Here is a 21017-nt window from a genome sequence, read left to right on the forward strand (position 1 = left end):
GGTTAGGCTCGGCTGCAGAGCGAATGGAGGTCTAATCAGTTGGTTGCCATACAGCTGTCATATTGCGTGATACAAGAGTAAAAGGTTTTGTGAACCCTAAGCACCAGTGTTGCTGCCTGCTCTGTACGGTCCGAGGCTCGGGGCGCAGCGTTACAGTGGAGCCCTGTGAGTCTCGGACCGTACAGAGGCAGCTGCACGACCCTGAACCGCATCCCCGCTCCATCCACTCTGCAGCTGAGCCCAACCACACCCCGCTGCCGCAGTATTCATTTATTTTGAATGGTCTAAACGGCGCCTTTATGTTTAATTACAGTCACGAGTGAAAACATACGCGAGAACCTCTTTTAAACCCATTTGCGTCCCCTCTTCGACACATTCAACTCCTCCGCTCAACTGACCGTCATAGAGGAAGTGAACGTTGCTTGGCAGAGGCTGGTACTCGGCCGGGAAGCATGGTCCATTATGTTCTAGAAACTTCCATTTCACCCCATCTTCATACTTCTCTTCCTCCCACCTGACAGAAAGCAAGATAGTGAAAAGATGAGGATACAATTGAGAAAGGGACGCTTGCTGCTCTTAGTTTCCCTCCTGTCGTTTGTGTTTGATTGTGTGTGTGCGCATGTCCAAACCATCTCCAGCGGCTCTGCTCCTCCTCCTCCTTCTTTTTGATCTTCAACTGTCTTGCCTCCTCAATTTCCACTTTTGTCCTCTTTGCTTTTATTGAGACTGGATGCTCTCCTTCCTCTTTCTTTACCGTCTGCTCCTCTTTCTTTACCGTCTGTCCCGAGAAAATCACGTGAGATGTTAATTCAAACAGTCCCATCACAAACCACATTTCCAGCCAACGTATATTATATCAAAGGAGTAATGGAAGACAAAGATCTACCTTTTCTCTTCTTTCCTTGGATTTCCTTTTCCGAGCTTCTCTGTCATTTTCTTCTTCCTGCCCATGTCGCTTATTTTTCTTCTTTGAGCTGCAGGGGCCCAGAGGACGGGCAGAGAATAGTTATAGCGAACACAATATGGGGAAAGAATTTGCAGAAACGTCCACATTTGACATGATTTACAGGAAAGACTTTGTAAACCGTACTCTAATATTAGGTAAAAACCTACTTGCTCTCCTTTCTGGCCAATCCATGGGTAAAAGTGCTGACTTACGTAGTCGGTGAAGAAGCAGAGTGTGAAGGTCCTTCCATGGACTCATCTTTAATTCTTTTCCTTTTCAATCCTTTTTCCTTTGCAGCGAAGTCATCATCCTCTGGTTCCTGTTTCAGAGACTCCCTAGACCACAAAAAGAAGTGGGGACGGTCAGTCATTATAAAGTGGAGTGAACTTTCCATCTTTACGTTGCTTTATTGCCCCAATCAGAAGTCGGCTTTGTTGTCTTTTGAAGGTACAATTATTTCCGTATGTCGATGCACAGAGTGGACCTCCGCTCTGTAGTTAGGCTGAGCAAAGCAACATTCACCACTTTCCTCCCCACGTTCACAAGACTGAGTTTTTCATTGCAATAGCAGTTTATAAAACCCTCTTTATTTGACCCCATTTGATTCCTCTTTTCAAACATGTGTATTTTTTTCTTTACTGCTGTCTGCTACACTTCTTACTACAGGATGAGGACAGAATCAACCTGCCAAGCGAAACAGAGGGGGGGGGGGGAATCCTCAACCACACAATGACCACAAGAAATCACACATAATTATTGTAATCAAGCTACATTTTCAAAATCAGTAATGATAATGACAAGATTGCAGCAATTATAAATTCTAAAAAATAATTATACAACTGCTAGCTTGGGTTTCCCTGCAGAGTTAAGGAAATACTGGGTAGAGAAATTATCAGATTAAGAAAACAAAGAGTCCCCACTGCGAATAAATGACAGTGTTCTCTTTTCCACAAACGAGTAAAGGGGGAAATGTAAATAATGGTAAGCTTGTAATCGTCAAACTGGCTTACTGAATCTTAATTACAAGACGCTATAATAGCAACTACCCTGTCCACACAGTAGGAGCCTAATGCACTCTCTCTCTACAGTATGACCCCTGATGTCTCCTGAGTGAGAGTAATGAGCCCTCTCAGTGCGTCCCTGGTCTCTGACTCCATCTGGGTTTTGCAGCAAGCTCTGTACGTGTTCGGGTTCAGAGCAAAGATGAGACGGGACCTTTGTTCTACTTCGAGAGGAAATATATCTTTGGACGTCAACAGTTAAAATAGAAGCTATAAGTAGTATTTAGTTTTCATTTCTGAAAAAAATGATTAAAAAGAAAAGACAGCGTCAATAGACAGTATTACAGTAGGACAAGCGCAGGAGTAAGGAATACAAAGAATGATGGCATCCGTACATATTCAAGGAACGCAGAAAACTGAACAAGTTGACTGTTTTCATACCATCACTGACTCTTATAGATGTCTCTAAATCAAACATACCATTACTTACATTTGCTTTACCCTTGTATTTATACAGCCTGTCAGGTTAAACTGTCATACAAACTCAACCGTGTTATATTCAGTCGTATGTTGTCCACGGCAGAACCTGCACGCCAACAGGTCCACCCATGCAAAGAGCCATTGTTCCCAACGGCACGACGTCCTCCATCAAGACGTCAGTCATGCTGACGAACCATTAACAAACCTTTCAACTGCACTGCCTTTTTGTTTACAGCCAGTACGGGAGAATGTGGACTAAAGCAGGGGGTAAAGTGGTTGCAGCAAGTCACCTTTGCATAATAGAGCCAGCTCCCATGAGTGATGGAGGGATTTTGAATGACACGTCAATGTTACTGCCCAACTGCCTGCCTGCAGGTGTCACAATCCCATTCATGCTGATAGTCATCGCTCTTAACCGCCGCAGTAGGTTAGCTACTTGAGAGCCAGAAGCTTTATTTATATTCACGACAAATTACACATATGGGAGAACGCTTCGTCCAACTCTGTCCTTGTTCTTCTGCTTGGGGTAGGGATGGTCCCGATGCCTAATGTGCCCGACTTTAAACTTGCACACGAGTCGATTTGGTTAAAGATAATACATACACTCAGTAAACGGTCAACATTGTTGCACAATTAAAATGTAAAAGGTTAAATATTGATTGCGAGAGCCATTTGAAATAGTAAAAAAAAAAATTTAAACAGGCAGGAAGGAAGGAAGTCGGAAGTATCCTCGTTCAGATCAGAGTGGAGCCGGTGGCTCCTTTGCAGCTACAGCTGAGACAGCGAAAAGTATTTCTGGTGCTTACGAGCGTTTAATCAACCAGTCGACTAACATCACGCACATCACTACTTTAGGGCTCCACTCGGTTATTCTTATTTTTTTTACATTGAAAGCTTGAATTTAGGATTTTTTCGATTGAAACTTCAAATGTCTGTCATCAAAGTTGATGACATCACCAAAAATAAAAAGGAAATCTCCTAGCCAAATAAAATTATTCATCAGGTATATCTATATATATTTATAAAAAATCAACTGTATTTAATCAGTATAACTCGTCATGTGACGCATGCTTCCCGTTTGTGGCCAAACTGTTTTTAGGCATCAGTGAAATTTGCTTTTTGTTATTATTGTTAATAATGTTTATTGGAAATGTTTGAGTCACACAAGTTAGAAACATTCCTATGCAGCCACCAATGGAGTCAAATTCCACAAGTAATGCAATACTAATAATGTTAATTTGATCTTTATCTGTAACAGTGCAGAAATACCGGATTTAGACAGAATAAAAAGACATGTACAAACTAATTAAAACGACTGGAGGATTCAAATGTTATGAACAACACATCAAATTAAGTGTTGTAAAGACCTAGTTCTCTTTTTTGTTTACTTTGCAAACTTAAGTATGTGCTGTTGCCAATCTGTTCAGCTCAACTGCTTAATGTGGAGAAAAGGAAAAACAGTGCGAGTAGAATTTATCATGTTTCTTTTGGTATCATGCACCACTGAGCAAAATCCATGAAAAGCTATACAAAAGGAGGGTGGGTCACTGCGTCCATTGACATTTACGGTCCGTGGTTCTAATAGCCTTATGTTTCTTCCCTAACTCTGCTGAGAGCCCTTACATTTCCTCCCTGCATGAAACCCACTCAACTTGCACAGTTGCCACCTGAGCCTTTCTGTCGGGATAAAAAGAAAACCCTGAAGGGAATTATTATGGCACAATTTAGCAAAATAGTCTCCTTTGGAAAGTCTCTTTCCATATTGGGTCGGGTTAAGTCAACATTTGGGGAACAATCCATTAATACTCTGTAGAAACCCAACTGAGAGACAGATTTGACACAGCAGGTCTTTGGCCTGCAAATCCCCGCCGAGTGCCAAACGACACAAAACATGCAATCGCATTGATTACTTTCCTCACAAGCCGCCGACATGCGTCTTCCATGCAGATATTAAAGAACAATTTCTTATAAAAATGAAAACATTTGAATGGTTTCTATCCAGGGCCCTTCATCATCCAAACACAAGGACTCATTTCCATCACCTCAGGAGGGAAAGAGAAAAAATAGGTTTTCTGGCTCCATGATAACTTTTCAATAAGTGTGGGCCTGTGTAGAAATGTTCAGAGCAGTAAGATAGTCAGCCAAACACCGGTCCAGACCGGTATACAGAAGAAAAATCCCACACACTTCACTCAGCAGCTGCTCCGAGCATTACATAAGAGTGAGAGCCCGCTCTTGAGACTGTAGGGACTTGTTTTTCAGCTCACCAGTTTCAAATCTAAAATGTTGCCATATTGGCAGTTTTAGTTTTCTTTGTGACTTATCTGCTGCGTCTCATCTGCCCCCACTAAAAAACACATTAATTTTCTTGTGAACATCCACAACATGAGCTATGTGCATAACTTCCATATTTCATCCCCTTCATGTTGCCTTGCACTAAATTCCAGACATTAGTGGCTACGTTAGTCATGTTAATAAAAAAACATAGTAATATACTAATAACGTTGTCATATCACTTAGAAACTTAACAGATTTCATGTTACTGCCTATTAATTGTGTCCCTCTGGTTGCTGTAGGAAACAGGGGCAGGGAGGAGAGCTCCAGATTTAAGCTTGTTCAGCGGACCGGCAAAACTAGAAATCAATCCAACTCCACTTGTCAGTTTACTATCACAGCCTTAAAAAAGGTACGGTCTACTTGCATTATGACTTCATCCTTACCTGCTGGCTGACTCCAGTGCTTCAGTCTTAGGTGTCTTGACCTGAGGGGAGGAGTTCAACAGCAGATGTGTAACGCACTGCACACAGAAGACCTATGAAACTACGCACAGTAACTCGGTTCATGCTTCCATAAAAATAAGTATGCACAACGTCTTTAAACATTCATACAATCAAAAGGAGGTCATGTCGTATCCTCTGTCGAGTACATGTATGCACATCTGTTGCATATCATATTTTCTATCTTGAAACATGTTCACATGATATGCAAAGGCCCTTTATCTGAGGCTCTTGGTTACAAGCAGGCAGAATTAAGACACGAGGAAGATAATAACTTCCATGGGTGTGTGTTGCATATAGTGTTGATATGCTTGCAAATATTCCCTGACAATAAAGTGGGAGTCCAACAGCACCGAGGTAGTAGCCTGGTGGGACAAGCTGTTGCACATACTGCAGCTGCGACAGTCTGCACCGGGGTCAGTGGGTAACTGCGGCTGGAATCTTCCCCCTGGTGCTAATTCCAGACAGGCCACGAGTTATGGACGGACTCACATGTCCATCACGATCCTTCCCCTGGCCAAGATCATACTGAATTTCCATTGAGAGGTTTCTAAATTGGCCTCCGCCTAAACATCTGAGCAGATTTTAGCCACATGTAGCCCTGTGCAGCTTTGAGAACAGAAGAGTACATGAGTGGTTTACCTTGTTAAGAGACTTTCCATTTTCAGTTTTCTCTGTAGCTTTAGTTGACTTTGAGCTGCTCATCAGGATGAAAATGAGAAAAAGAAAAGGCGCGTTACAGATTCAGTATTTGTATGACATGAGCAATTAAGAGAAATAATGCGGAATTAGTGAGGATGCTGCTTTCCCTTTTACACTTTCAATAGTTTGAGCTGCACTTCAAGCTCCAGTTGCTAACATAAAAAAAGAAGAAATATGTCATATTTGCTCCAACTGTCACTATATTTTGAAAGTCATACATGAGACGGATAATCTGTGGGAGAAAAACAAGTTTCTCTGCCTCTTACGGCTCCTAATGGTATTTACAAGTTTCCACTGGGGCTTGATGAAAAACAGCCAATCAGAGCCAAGAACCATCGAGCAAAGTGTCAATCATTGCTCGTGAGGCTCGTACACGCCGAGCACACTGTCAAACTAGGCAGCGTGGATCCAATATTAATCAATATTATATTATGGGAGTGCATAGCCTTTTTTCTTGCGTCATATGTTTTCAGACAGATAGTTTATTGTACTGCTACTGGCTGTAAAATTAGAAATAAGCAGTACTAGTGGTGGGTGGTTTACCGGTTTCATCACCATTACCGGTGTCACGTTCGGTCATCACATGGATCTTGCAATGCCGTCTTCACAGTGACTGAAAAACACACGCGAGCACTGTAGGTATGTGCCCTCAGATGCCAATAGAGATTGGAAAAACTATGTTTTAAGTTCATATTACCTACGAACCATATGTGATATTTTTTACAGCGATCCTACATTAACAGAATCTTGATTCATATCGGATCAGCAGACTTGTTTTCTTGTTCTCATATAGTACTGTCAAGATATAGTGTCGGCAAAAGGTAATTTTCATTAAAGTTACCAGCTGTAGCTCTAAGGTGAGAGCTCGATGTTAGACTCATGTCTGTATACGATTAGTATCCTTTTAGGACAACATTATAAAATGCAACCAATCAGACAAGCAGTGTCTCAAGATTATTCCCCTTTTACTTCTGACCGTTCCAACTTTTACGTCCACATGTTACATGGAGTTGAGCAGCAATTATTCCCCAGTTATATTCATTTCCCATTTTGTACATCAGACTATGGCAGTTACGACATTTAAAGAAAGAGGCCCTTTCATGCTCAGGAGAATGTGCTCCGTGAGTCTTGTAGCTGATGAGGATCAATTGAAACTTAATCAGTAATTCAGTCAGTGTGCCATGAAATAACATGAGGCTGGCTGCAACAGAAAGCTGCCTGCTCGGCTGCCAGCGGCACTTTCAGGTGTCTCTTCATCTCGCTGCTCCCATCAATTACACGAGCCAATGACAGATCACTCCACATTCATTTGTCTGCTCACATGTGCATGGTAATGAATGCATCAGATAAGGAAAAATTAATATATTCATATGAAGATGGGAGTACCCACTGTACTCCGTGAATGCAATGCATGCGCTCAATGCCACTGGCCTGCACAACTATTTAATGTGTCTGTGCTTTAATAGCACACACACACACCCCTCACTCTTACATGATTTATCACCATCGCAGGAATGCAATGTTCACCTAAAACAATTTTTTTAACACATATCGACAACCCAAAAGGCTTAATCTCCTCACAAGGACCATGCAAAGCACAGCTCGTGTGTGTGTGTGTGGCCTGATGCTGAACAGATGTTGGCTGTGCTGCCGTTGGCTCGTCAGCATTTACCGGAAGAGAGCTGCTTTAACTCGCCAACTGTGACAGGGGTAACTATAACTTTCGAAAATGGCTTTTGATGGCCTGTGATTCAAGTGCTGGCTAAACGGTGCCTTTCAGAAAATATTTTTTTATATCGACCTTTACTTTCTTTCTCACGTGCACGCGCACCTCACCTGTTCTTACTCGCATCTCCCCGGTTACCAGCTCTTTCATTGTCACTCGGCCTTTTCACCTTCACTGCTTTTGGCTTGGCCCCTCCTTCTCCTTCTTCTTTAGCGTCCTTCTCTCGAGCCATCTCTCACGTGGAGTGTTACCTCTGTACGGCACAGGCAATGAGTCAGTTAACGCAAAAGATACAACAACATTAACCTCTACATTGTAAAAATCAGAACCAGCCTGGAAAGCGTTGAATGTTCCCCAGGTTAGCCAATTAGCTAGCTCGCAAACCGGAAGAGAACAACAGCAAACGTTAACTTCCAGGTTAGTTTAGCTAAAACACATTTCTTATGCCACGTTTTTGCGGAGCGTCACATGACTAACTAGCGAACGACAAACTAACGTTGCAATACGTAGGATCCGCGCACCACTTGTAGTGTCGACAAATACTAAACTGTATTGAGTAAAAGTACAAACTTTGTTGGCGGTTCAATTCACTTGGAGGACACAGCGGAAACTCGCCCGTTGTTTCCCGGCGTTGACCTCCGGGGTTGAGCGGAGCACGCGTCGACTACAGCTGTACTCTGATTGGTTGAAGAAGTTCCGGGAGTTGAGAGGTGGGCGTGCCCGAGGTGGTGTTACACCGTATTTTGTTACCTGCCGACATGAGTCAAGTTTTAAAAGCATATTCAGTTTAAACTATAAATATAAATTAGTTGGATGAGGCCAAACGTGTATCATCGTTTGTTTTGCCTTTCCGTGGCCTTTTATTATTTAAAAAGTAGAATGCATTATTACCTGTGTGACTGTGTGAGCGTGTGTGATAAAAAACAGTCTTGAAAAATATTAAATAGCTTCTTTTAAATAATGGAGTAATACATTGTATTGACCTCCTTCAAACCTATTTACTCCAGTTATTTGGTTTACCTTATGGTAGCACATCCTCTCTATTACTTTATCTTCCTGTAGCCCGTGCTTACGTCCATCAGTCCCACTTCATCCCAGACAGAGAGGAGGATCACTGCAGTCAGGCTCCACTTGACTGTTGCTCAAAACATTCTGGAAAGGGGACATCAGTGGTAAAACTCTAAGCATTTGAAATTCTGAAATATGTTCTTTTATTCTGAAACTCAAAGCGGACTGAAAAAGGTTGTCGGTGCAGTATACTTCTCTTTTGTATTTTCACAGACCAATAGAAAGTTATCTATCAGCTCCAGAAATAATTTCACAGTGGCTGTCGATGATGGGGAACAAACCATGAGCCAAAATGAGGAAACTATATGATATGGGGTGGCAGTATAATAATAAGAATGTAATGCTGAATTGTGAAATCAGAAGACATTCTTGACAAGCTATTTGCCTGATCTAAGAACATACCTTTCTTTCTAAAAGGTTTAATGTTTATATTGTTATCCTTCTTTTAAGCAGACTCCCATTTCTCAGCGACAGATTATAAAAAAGATGAGATCATTTTTCTTTTTTAAAATCCTCTCTTGATTCCATTCTTATGGGTACCATTTATAATGGTAATTGGGGTTTGGATGTTAAGTATTGCACATAGGCTGTCTTCAGACATTTAGATTTTAATATTATGGTAAATGAATTGTTATCTGTTGTTTAATTCGGAGGTTACTGATCTTGAAATAAAATAGATCAAAATAAACACAAAATAAACAATAATTCATGGCCACATGAAAAAAAGATTCAGAATCAGATTTAGAAATTAGCCTTTATTCCACAAAATCCCAACGAAGTATTCGATGAGTACAAAAACTGTTTATGATTTCTGAATATATTTTTCTAATCAATAAATAAGTTGTATTTAGTCTTTAACCATCAACTCTGTTGTCAGTATGAGTACAAATAAGTTGCTAAAGACACACACAATGGAAAACTGACCATCATGTTGGAAGTAACAACTTTTACAACAAGTGGAACGTTGATCTTTATATTTAATTTGTTACATGGATAAAAGTCATGTCACATATATTGGCTAAGAATGTGAAAGAGTCCAACTGTGTGTTGACTGCCAGCGTAATTGCTAGACACTTTTTGTATATGCAAATTGTTACAAATTCAGTGTCAGATACGTAGTCGATTCCTTTCATTCTGAGTCTGTAAATTCCACCTCTTTACACCAGGGAGCTTTTACCTTTGTGTTCAAACTACCTGTGATGAACCTTCTGGTTTGTGGTCATGACAGCTGTACTGTCTCTTTAAGAGACCCGGAAACGGTTCCCTCCTGCGTGTTCACTGGTCACGGGCGGCCGCGGGTCCCTATACAGCTGAGCATGATATTCCGACCTACGAACTGGGCTTTTCGAAGCAGCGTGTGGTGCTGGCGAAGCCGGGCTGTCCTCAAAGTAGCGCTAAAGGCCTCAGACGTCAAAAGTTGCCGTTTGTACTCGACCCCAATTCGTGGCGGTGTCACGGGCATGGAGGAGATACTGGCTCGGGTCGTCGCACCGTTACCCACATACGAAACGAGAGACAAATACCCGCCTCCCCCCGAGTCAAAAAGCTTGGAGTTCATGCACTTCTACGGAAGTCTCAACAAGGAAGACAAACTCGGCTTCCTGACGAAGCTGTCGCAAGACTTCGGAGTAGACCACAAGGGCGTCTCGGAGCTCGCGTTGAGGCTGTTGGACACTCAGCTACGAGACTTGGCGACTGTTTTGCAAGTTGAAGACCGGCTGCGATACGGCTTGACTCCCCGTTACAAACAGTTGCTGAACCATATAAGCAGAGTCGAGGGGGGCGTGAAATTCCTGGTGGACCTCCGAGCCGACGTGCTTGAAATAATCTCAACCAAAGCTAGCGAGAGCCCGCACATAAGGGTAATTCTTTTGTTTACGTTATCTACGGGTGCTCGCATGAGCCAAGAAGTGCTGTTCGCGTTTAGACATTTTGATGTATCTGGCCTGAACAGCTGAACCGTATTGTTCAGACATTTAGATCCATTGTACGTGCTGTATTTTAACAGCATTATAGAAAGCGAGAGTGTAGCTACTCACAAAACTCACGTAGGCACACCTGCTCCGATCACATGGCTCACATTTACTCAGTTTGTGTCAACGACTTTGTCCCAGATTACCGTCCTAATCAACTGGAGGAACTCAATCTGATTTATTTCCTCATTGCTTAGGGCGTCTTTACACATAGATAATACCAAGCTTTTTGTCACAAGACAATGCCAATCTCAATTTCATGGCTTCCTTCGTGTGTGTTTCTCCACTTTGCTGAACTGATCCACCTACTCATGCTCTGGTGTTAAAATAGACTCTGTACTAATATGTCATATTATACATGAAGAGACAATATAATTCAAGCATGTAATTAATATGCTAAAACATTTTTTTTATTACACGTGATTAAACATCATTCCACCACACATACATGGCCCCCATGGGCTTTCCCCCTCAATATCCCATTTTTGGCAATTTATATTCGTAACTTATAAAGCTACATGTTGTGGCCATTTTGAGTCTCATTCGTCAGTCATTCATGTTCAGGACATTTTATAATTCAGTTCAGCACTTGGATGTACAGGTTTTTATGAGCACCTTGGACTAAGTGGAGTATATTTTAGATGGCAGGCTTGTTGCTCTTTTGTGTGGGTTTGTTCATGAATACAAATGAACTCTGGAGGTTAATCACCGGAGACCGGCCTAGATTTCCTTTTTCCCAAAGCACAGTACAAAGTAAAAAAGAAAATATACTGTAGATGTTTTGCTATTAATAGATGCTCACTCACTCAGTGAATAGAGTAATTTGAAAGACTGGCCCTTTTTACCTTCGCATTGAAAATGCGGAAGGTTATGTTTTGATCGCCGTGTATTTATTTATTTATTTCTTTGTATGCGTGTTATTCGCATAACACAAAAAGTATTCAACCGAATCGCATGAAATTAGGTGGGATGATTGGTTATTATCCGGGGACCATTTGATTAGATTTTAGGATCAATCGGGTCAAAGGTCAAGGTCATGAAAAGGTCAACATCTTCTTTTTACCATAGCACGGTCAATTTTTATCCAATTGGCATGCAACTAATGCCAAAATGTTCATAATTCAATGTCCAATCTTGTGATATGCGAAGGTATGCGCTCTACCGAGTGCCCGTTCTTGTTTAAAGATGTATTAGGAGTACAGCTTGTCGTTGAAGCCCATCGTATTAAGTTGCCCTCGAGATGAAACCGGATTTTCTTTTTATCAATTTCTTTTTTCAGGTTGAGAAGGTTAGACACTTTGGTTTTCTATTTTGAAAACACAATTGGGGATTTAGTAGCTTAATCCAAAGCAAATACTGCTTCTGCCATACATGCCGTGTCCACTTTTCTGAAACACATTAGAATAAATGCAGACTGCTGATTTGTGAAGTTGTTGTGCTGGGATGCAATAATCAAGATAACAAAACTGATGTGTTCGCCATAGAAAAGCTGTAATGGTCAAACTAAAACTACCCTGCTTGACATCATCCGTGGACCATTTAGAGCAAGCTCACTGATCACCATGACATGTGCCGTCTTCGGATACCTATTAGGCATTGAGAGAAAACAGCTTTCTGTCAACGTTGCAATCAATGTTTATGTTTTTTGGGGCTTTGGAATAGAGCTTGATATGATTTTCAAAGACCCTGACTGCACCATCGCCAGAGGACGTCTGGCCTCTCCTCTGCAGCTCAATACCTCTTTTATTCCTGTTGAAATGTGGTTCAGATGCATTTATTCTCAATAACCAAGGCCTACTGTGACCTTTTGTATCTTTTAAAAAGGTCCATGCTACCTACAGTGTGCTCGTACTGAGTGCCGGCCACCTTGGTCTTGGGGGTGCACAGCAATCTTTTCTTGTTGCGGCCGCAATTGATTGAGCTAAAAAAAGGGAAAAGGTCTGGATAAATATGAAGCTTTTAGTACATTTACGTATTGATTGTAAGTGCATACCAAAGGAGAGCACAACTTTCTGTCCACAATGGTTCAGAAAATCAAAGTAGCACAAAGAGACATGGACACATTATACAATTTCAAACTAATGAAAGGAAGTTTGAGAGTTTTGTCGAGGTTGCAGATACTTTGGTTCTTGCAAGAGCGTTGACATCTACTCCAGATTAGTCTCTTCTGGTTGGATCATTGATTTCTTGATGCTCATGCTTGTTCATCTGTCCAAACTGAGTGGATAAAAGATGTAAAGACAAGTCTGAGACGTTGGTTTAGTTTGCTCCTCAGGAGTTCACAGAGTATAAGTGAAGCTATTTATTCCCCCACTGACAGACTGCTCGGCTGACAAGTGGCACGCAGCCTACTGGAGTAAAAGTATTGGCGCACTCTGAGTTTGACCGGTAAACACTTTGGCAGTCGGTGGTCGTTTGGCCGAGGTTAGACGGACTGTTCCCTCCAGGCACGGTCGTTTCCATCGCTCTGTATGATCACAATATAACTGTAGCTCAAGGTAACAGAGGCTGTATCAGCTTGCAACAGCACTCACTGCATGTATACTGCTCCAGTGTCACAACGTATTGCTTTATTTTCTTTCAAATGGAGTGCAGGATTTTTGTATTTTCCCTTCCCTCCTTTCTTCCGTGTCTCTCCTTACTCCAGGCTTCCAATGCTAGACCCTTCCATTTCAAAAGACTTCATTTTCCTCAAGGTCACAGGAAGACACATCTCAGTCTGGCCTTCCTTTTGTGTGGGAGAGAATTGGCTACCAAGGCAGCAGCTGCACTCGCATGGGTTGTTTATCTGCTGGGATTACTGGCCATTTTCTAGATTATTTCACCTCTGGTAGTTTAAGGTTAGAGGAAAAAACACACACACACACACACACAAGTAGTTTCAAACTTTTGATTTGCTCCTCACTCAACAGAATGTTCCAGCCTGAGACCTCTGAACCATAGAGATGAATAATGCAGGGACGAATGCAAATATGAGGGGAAGACTTTTCAAATTGTGTTAGTTTGGGTTGTTATGGCTTGTACACCATGACTGTACTTCAGCTTGCTTTTATTATCAATTATTATGACTGACAAGCTGGCATTAAAGTAAGCCCAAAGGGAAGTCATCCAAAGGAATAGCCAATATAAGGTGTGTGTGTGTGTGTGTGTGTGTGTGTGTGTGTGTGTGTGTGTGTGTGTGTGTGTGTGTGTGTGTGTGTGTGTGTGTGTGTGTGTGTGTGTGTGTGTGTGTGTGTGTGTGTGTGTGTGTGTGTGTGTGTGTGTGTGTGTGTGTGTGCTGGTTTGTGTGTTCGCAAGAGATTTCCTTTAAATGAAGTCTGACCTTTTGCAGGAGGACAGGCCTGCCTTGAAATGGCAAGTTGTTTATTGAAGTGCCTCCTCTACACCCATCGCGAGCTCAAACAAATCACTACTCATAATGTGAAAACAGCATCCAAACATCTCGGGGGGGCCGTGTGTAAGATAGCGGTCTGGAATTTTTATTGCTGACGGACAAACTTAAGCAACTTGGAAGCCAGTCAAAATGACGGCGCTTGTAAGTTCTCTCAATAAAAGAGGATGTTTGGATTGTGTTCCTCCACCTCTTTTAATAGTCCTACAAAATATGTAATTTCAACACATTTATTTCCTTTATAAGATGGTTAAGAATGACAAAAGCAAAGTGCTGATGTAGAGATCATAACATTATGTTCCAAATTCATCACAGGATGTATCCGCTTACAACGGTTTTATTTGTTTACAATATCTAGTTCCTATATTACTAAATACAAATGCACCATTCAGCGGTTCTTTTCTGATAGACCGGCTGCTGAGCCGCAAAGGAAATGATGTGATGTTTTTTTCCAATGATCTGCTGGGTGTGGATGTTAATTATGAACCCTCAACTGTTTTTGCTTTTCCCCAGGACCTGAACGGCACGCTGAAGAGCTTGTTGTCCGAGTGGTTCTCCGTAGGTCTGCTCCGACTGGAGAGAATCACCTGGCAGTCCCCCTGCGATATCCTGCAGAGGATCAGCCAGTAAGGCCGGTCATGTGTTCCCCTCCTTCGGTTCATCGCAGCCTCTTCTCAGACACTGAAATCATACAGCACAGCACTGAAAACGGACCATTTGCTAAACTCCTCACTTGAATAGCGATTGTCCAATCAGACTGTAACGGACCATACCATATTTTTGTAGATCAACCCAAACAGGGGTTATCTAGAATTACACATGACACAAATGTAAGATCCAACTGTTATCCTACTAGCTCTACGCCGCCTGTTTCAGCTGGAAACATTACAAAGTCCTCCGGAGGTGGCATTGAAACTAAATCTCCTAATCTGCCAGCAATAGTTTTTCCATGAGCAAAACGATCTGAAATCCTGCTTCTGTCATCTCGTCTGAAATCAAGGATCCGGTGTTTTCAAAATGTACAAATAATTTTCACTGTAAACTGCACATGTACTATGCAACATGAAGAGATTGACCGGTGTAGCAACAGTAGTGAAATGAAACCTGAAAGACTCTCCGTCGGCCCTCTGCCCAGGTATGAGGCAGTGCATCCGATACGGAACTGGACGGACCTGAAGCGCAGAGTCGGGCCGCACCGCCGCTGTTATGCCTTCACCCACGCCGCCATGCCAGGAGAGCCCCTGGTTGTTCTCTATGTGGCCCTCACTGAAGACATCTCTGACAACATTCAGGTGGGAATCAATAGCCGCAGGCTGTCGTAACGGTTTGTCTCACTTTACCTCACCCCGGGGGATAGTTAAACATCCGGGATTTACGACTGTGTTCCTCTTCTCAGCTGACGAATGGATTATTGCTGTGTTAAAAAACAATACAGAGACCTTTAAACTGCACAGCCCCTCTGGGAGCAGCCTCCACGGCGCTGGCTTCCTTTACTTGTTATTTACAGTGAGGAAAAGGTGGTTTTGACAACCCTGCAGCTTGAGAATATTCCATGGTGTGAAGTACCGCCATCACACCCACAGTTTGGCTCCAGCAGCTCTGGCACAGCGACAGGAGACTGCAGCGATGTAGCCACACTGAGAACAGGCGCGTATCTGGATGAGCGACGCACAACCTGCCCGTGTGACCCGACCGCAATGTCTTTCTTCCCTCAGAGTATCGTCCGCGAGTTTGCCACTCTTGACTCCGAGGAGGATGTGAATAAGATAAATGCAGCCGTCTTCTACTCCATCTCCTCCACCCAGGCTGGCCTTCAGGGGGTGGAGCTGGGCAACTACCTCATCAAGAGGGTGGTCCGTGGACTACAGGTGAGTGTGTGTGTGTGGGGGGGGGGGGGGGATGTAGTGTAGCGAACAGAACTGTGGAACGAGGATTGGATGTTGCTGCATTTGATTATTCTAATTGAAGTTTTCAAAATGTATTCTTGCTCTCCATCGTTTCAAACCCCGACCTCGGCATGAACCGCACATGCTGTCATCTTTGTTGAAATTACCCTTTTATTTCAAAATGCAACAATGGTGAACATAATAATACTGCGATGTTCTGATAACGTTCCCGTTTTGTATATTGCCTCATTTGATACCGATAGTTTCAGCTTGTTTCATACGTATATTTTGTGCTTGTAGCTGAAAGTAAAGCCATTGTAAAATACTGTAATATAATCCCTTCTATTTGAATTCCTATGAAGACTTGGCTCTGATAAAACACAAGGTGAGGTTGTGTAAACCTTGGTTATCTCTAAATACAATACACTTATCTGTGAAGCGCTTACACCACCCTTTCCTGTTGAAGCTCCATCCCTCCTTATCATTTACAGTGCATGGATACAGCTGTTAACTCCTGCACAGCTCCTCAGCTCCTCCCCTATGGTGTAGTAGCAAAGAGTGTTGTTAGTCTCCTCCACAGGATGTTTCATCTGTACGACTGGCAAGCGGAATTCAATTAAAAGGCTTTACGGTGGCCTTCAGGTGCGGCACAGCTGGCACAGCGGTATTCCAGTGAGAAATGAAGCCGTGCCAGGCAAGATTTCTTTTGTTTGATTGCTTTTCAAAAGTTTTCATTTGAGTCCCAGTGCTGAATCGTAAATATCCCACTTGTTCCAGCACTTGCTTTTACACGCATGATTGCGTATACACAGACAGAGCTTTATACACTAGACGGGCAGTAATGAAATCTCATCCATCCCTGTCAATAAGCGCAGAAGAGCCCTTCACGTCGGGCCACTCCAGCGAGCTCTGGTTAAACGATTGGATGATTGAAAGGAACATCAGAAGCCACTCCAACAGATGGGAAGTAGCTCTTTACAGTGTATCCTCATAAAAAAGAAAACAAGGTTTCAAAGCTTTAAGCTGCTCCCACTTTAGTTATTCCAACAACGGGCTGTTTTGATTGGTGCCAGCTTTTCACTCATTGCCCTTTTTATTAATAGCAGCATGCGGTTCAGTGAGCTCAGCAGATGTTGTATTTTCTGCTTTAGTATGAGGGGCTATTTGTGTCCAGTGGAAAGTAGGTTATATTGTCTTTGGTTTCAAAATGAAAAACCAAGATGGCGATTCATCAAAGTTGATATTTTGTACTTATTGTTAACAGCTAGTGAGACATTTTAAATCACAGTGAATTTAGTTTTAACAGGCTTTTTCACGATCTAGCTCTTTCTTGGTACCAAGCCAGAGCCAGCTAAAAAAAGATGAATTCATACATTTCTATAGCATAAGAATTGTTAACATTGTACAACGGATTCTGTTTGTAAAATGTTGCTACAGGATTTTGGCTTTTTAATGCAGGATAAAATACTGTTTGGTGCTTTTCAATGCGTCTTCCTTTTTCTGGATTCTTTTATTCAAAGCACTCCCATCAGTTCAAGTCATTATGTCATGACCCTAGCGGGAGTCAAGCAGCTGGCCCCAACAGTGTAAGTACAAGGTTCTCGCCGAAAACACAACACAAACGTGTACTCTGTAGAGGGCTGGGCTTTCCGACGGGACTTAAAGTAAAGGTGAAGAGGACAGAGGCGCAGCCACAGAGGGACCACTATGATGATGGATGGATGATAGAATGGAAAAGAAAAGGTCACAGCCGTGATTTAAGGTGAAGGGAAGAGGTCTTGCTTGTCTTTGTAGATTGGATCCTCGAGCACACGTCTGGCAATGCTCCTCCTTTTTCTCTGTATCCTTTCCTCCATGATCCTTTCTCACCTTTTCCATCCTCCTCATCCTCAGTCCCGTCGGAAGTGAGAAAGCTGGATCCTGAAGTCAAGGCAGGGCCAAATCAAGGATGATGAAGAAAAAAAAACAATGTTGCAAAGCAGCGTGTCCCTCCAGGGGTTGTCTGACACCTCCACTTTTATCTGCCGTGACTTTCACTCGTCTGCCTGCCACATCGCTGAGTCACTTATCAACCCAGACGGCTGAGTGCAACAATGGGTAGAGGAAAGGGGGGGGGGGGTCGTGAGATGTGTGGGCGGGTGTTGTGTGGTCGAGACATGGCAGAGAGGCGAGTGAGGGAAGAGGACCGGTATTAAAGGTGAGAGTGCAAGGGATTGAGGAGATATAAGAAGGGGAGGGAGGGAGGGATCATCCATCTCCATCAGCCAGGCATGGTCGTGAAGCAATGGAGTTGATTTGAAGGCTGCAGACTGAGCGCAAACAACAATAAATGTTGTTTTGTGTTCCGATACTGAGGCGGAGTGTTCATCTCCCTGACTTCCAGCGTTGCAAAGCGTGTGCCCTCTGCCTTCTGCTGAAGATCAAATCAAATGTCTTCTCGTCCCTTTCCCTGCTTTCCCTTTTGTTTTCCTCTCTTCTTCGAGCTGCTTAAAGCAAGTTGAGGCGATCTTCTGTGTCGAAGCGTCTCCGCATGCATGCAAATGATGCTGCGACTTTGTGTTTCCAAATGGGGGATTTCAAAAAGAATATTTGTAACTCTGAAATGCACGAATGTCTTTAGAGACCCGTTCCATATTTAGCACAGATTGGGCTACATGCAGGAGTTGGGGGGCCGAGTGGAATAGACAGGGCCGTATCCATCACGCTTCCTATGACAGAGGTGGTCCTTGTGAAGTACTAAAATTACCAGCATGGTGAATAAAATACATATCAGTAAGTGAATAGGTCCAATAGGCACAAGTAGGTCTGCTTTCAGAGTATCTGCGGGCTCCTTTTTAAGTGGCTCACCGCTTATTCAACAGAGATGTTTACACCATGTGTGACTAGAGACTAACTCCTCGGATCAGGACCATCCATTTCACTATAGTTGCTTTGAGCTTCTTCACAAAGAGTGCATTATTCTTATTACATAGCTTGTTGTGTGATGAACCGATTGCACCTTCTGTCCCTCCCTGCCTGCTCTGAGAAATTTCCTAATTCACCAGGATTTGCAGGCAAAGTTCGGAGTTCTCTGGGAATACTCTCACAATGTCTTGAAGCATACGTTTGAGGGTTAACTCCCTGACCCCCCCCCCCCTCTCTCTCTCCCCTCTCATGTCTTCCAGAGCGAGTTCCCTCACATGGCCCAGTTCTCCAGCCTGTCTCCGATCCCGGGTTTCTCCTCTTGGCTCCAGGGTCTGCTCAGCCAGTGCAAGAAGGAAGGCCGAGGCTCCGACCTCCTCTCTGAGCAGGAGTGGAAGGAGGTGGAGCAGGCCACCGGCGCGGCCCCGGGGTCCGCGGCCGCCGACGCCCTCCGCAAGCTGATCGCCACCAGCGAGTGGACGCGCTCCGAGCGCCTGGCGTGCGCCCTGGAGCCCGTCCTGATGCGCCTGTGCGCCTGGTACCTCTACGGGGAGAAGAGGCGGGGCTACGCTCTCAACCCGGTGGCCAACTTCCACCTGCAAAACGGCGCCACCATGTGGCGGCTCAACTGGAACGCCGACACCAGCCCCAGGGGCGTGGAAAACTCCTGCGGCGTCATGGTGAACTATCGGTACTTCCTGAACGACACGTCTAAAAACAGCGCCCTCTACCTGCAGAACAAGGTCATCGCGGCGTCGGAGCAGGTGCTCGGGCTGGTGTCCCAATTTCAGAAGAGCAGCAAACTCTGAGAAGGAGACGAGGACGAACCCTCGAATACAAATCTGTGCGCTTCGCTGGCACTTTATCGTCAGTCTGCGTCAACTGACAAACGTATTGATTTCACATTTGGCATATTATTAAAACAACTTCAGAGACACTGAATGGACGTCAGCTCACATTACTTTTTAAATTTAAATTGGAACATTTCTCAGATGACGACTCTCATCCCGTCCTCTGAATGCTTAAGTTAGGCTGCTTGCCTCATTGGGTTTCTGGCGGGAGCTGTTTGATATTGCGTAAGTGCCTCTCAGGCTGAGAAACCGGAGCTAACGAAGCACGAGGCATCTATCAACGCGTTACCATGTTCCTGGATAACAGTGTGTGTAATGGTGAGACCGGAGCAATGAGGGGGTGCCGCTACTGGAATAAATGACGTTTAGATTCTTTCATTTGGCTGAACTGTCTCACTGCAAACGTGTTGCTGAAGGGGAGAGAGTTTGAGTGTCTTCTTTTTCTCAGGGAGGGTTTGAAAAGGGTTTATAGGCCCCTTCTTATTCCCATTAAAGCTCAATACACTCAAGGCGTGAAATCAAAGAGAAGAGATATTTCATTTGACACAACTCTAAACGAAACGGCATTTTCGACTGTCCTCGTTCTGATCCACTGGCCTGGACCCTCCTGGTGCCTCGTTCACATTGCTTCATTTTTTTGGGATAATTTTACACACACACACACACACCTCCGACGTCTCCAGAGAGCCGTCGCTGGTGTTCTCACTGCTCTGTTCAGGTGCCAAGCAGCGCTTATCCCAGCCCACACGCCATTGTTGTGAAATAATATATCAGAGCAAGTTGACTGTGAAATGACATTTTATCTCTCCAAGGAGCCAAACTTTCTTTTATTTTTTTTCCCCTCTCCACACCATCTGTATCGCCCCCCCCCCACCCTTTTTTTCTCCCCCTGTGCTGCTCTGTGTCCTAGAAACTAATGGAGTGGGAAATAAAGCTGAAGTAAATGGATAGATTGATGGCCGTAGGAAGCGGGAGGAGAATAAAGAGGAGAGTTGTTTAAAGGATGCCCTTGACAGACACTAAACGTGTATCTGGAGACATCGAAGACGATAAGGGGCGCGTACCCCCCCCCGTGTGCCCGGGGACACATAAGAGAGCGACACCGCTACACCGTCTCACAGAGGATGGCGCATGCGTCCGTGGGTTGCCAGGGAAACAACCATGATCTATGCCACGCTCGCTGCTGGCTTGTTTTGAGTAACCGTTGCCTAGAAACGAGCGATGGCGTTGACCGAGTGCTTTGGGTTAGAAGTCCAGCAGCTTTTAAAAACTATTCTTTAAGTAATTACTTTTTGATGGTAGAAAGTCAGCTGTT

General features: G+C 43.6%; 2 protein-coding genes across 4 annotated transcripts in view; one reads left to right on the forward strand and one right to left on the reverse strand.

Annotated features, from left to right (window-relative positions):
- zgc:173742 (DNA topoisomerase I, mitochondrial) overlaps positions 1–13818 on the reverse strand; it is a 30323-nt gene extending 16505 nt beyond the window's left edge. The window contains exons 1-10 of one of the 3 annotated variants that reach the window (XM_056417786.1): positions 10740–13818; positions 8653–8784; positions 8203–8382; positions 7743–7885; positions 5847–5901; positions 5148–5188; positions 1159–1281; positions 887–974; positions 630–778; positions 399–514 (exon numbers count right to left, since the gene is read on the reverse strand). In XM_056417786.1, coding sequence (XP_056273761.1) covers positions 399–514; positions 630–778; positions 887–974; positions 1159–1281; positions 5148–5188; positions 5847–5901; positions 7743–7864 — 694 coding nt within the window. In that variant the 5' untranslated portion in view covers positions 7865–7885; positions 8203–8382; positions 8653–8784; positions 10740–13818. Of the gene's footprint in view, positions 1–398; positions 515–629; positions 779–886; positions 975–1158; positions 1282–5147; positions 5189–5846; positions 5902–7742; positions 7886–8202; positions 8383–8652; positions 8785–9877; positions 9952–10739 lie in introns of those variants that run through there. The other 2 variants (XM_056417787.1, XM_056417785.1) reach the window with 2 other exon arrangements.
- mlycd (malonyl-CoA decarboxylase) lies at positions 9593–20080 on the forward strand. Its single transcript, XM_056417788.1, has 5 exons — positions 9593–10562; positions 14578–14690; positions 15200–15356; positions 15780–15932; positions 19115–20080. The coding sequence occupies exons 1-5, from the start codon at positions 9900–9902 to the stop codon at positions 19658–19660; spliced, it is 1632 nt and encodes a 543-aa protein (XP_056273763.1). The 5' UTR covers positions 9593–9899; the 3' UTR covers positions 19661–20080.
- The last annotated feature ends 937 nt before the right edge of the window (positions 20081–21017 follow it).

This window comes from Pseudoliparis swirei, chromosome 6 (genome assembly GCF_029220125.1).
Source record: "Pseudoliparis swirei isolate HS2019 ecotype Mariana Trench chromosome 6, NWPU_hadal_v1, whole genome shotgun sequence".
NCBI classification, from domain to species: domain Eukaryota; kingdom Metazoa; phylum Chordata; class Actinopteri; order Perciformes; family Liparidae; genus Pseudoliparis; species Pseudoliparis swirei.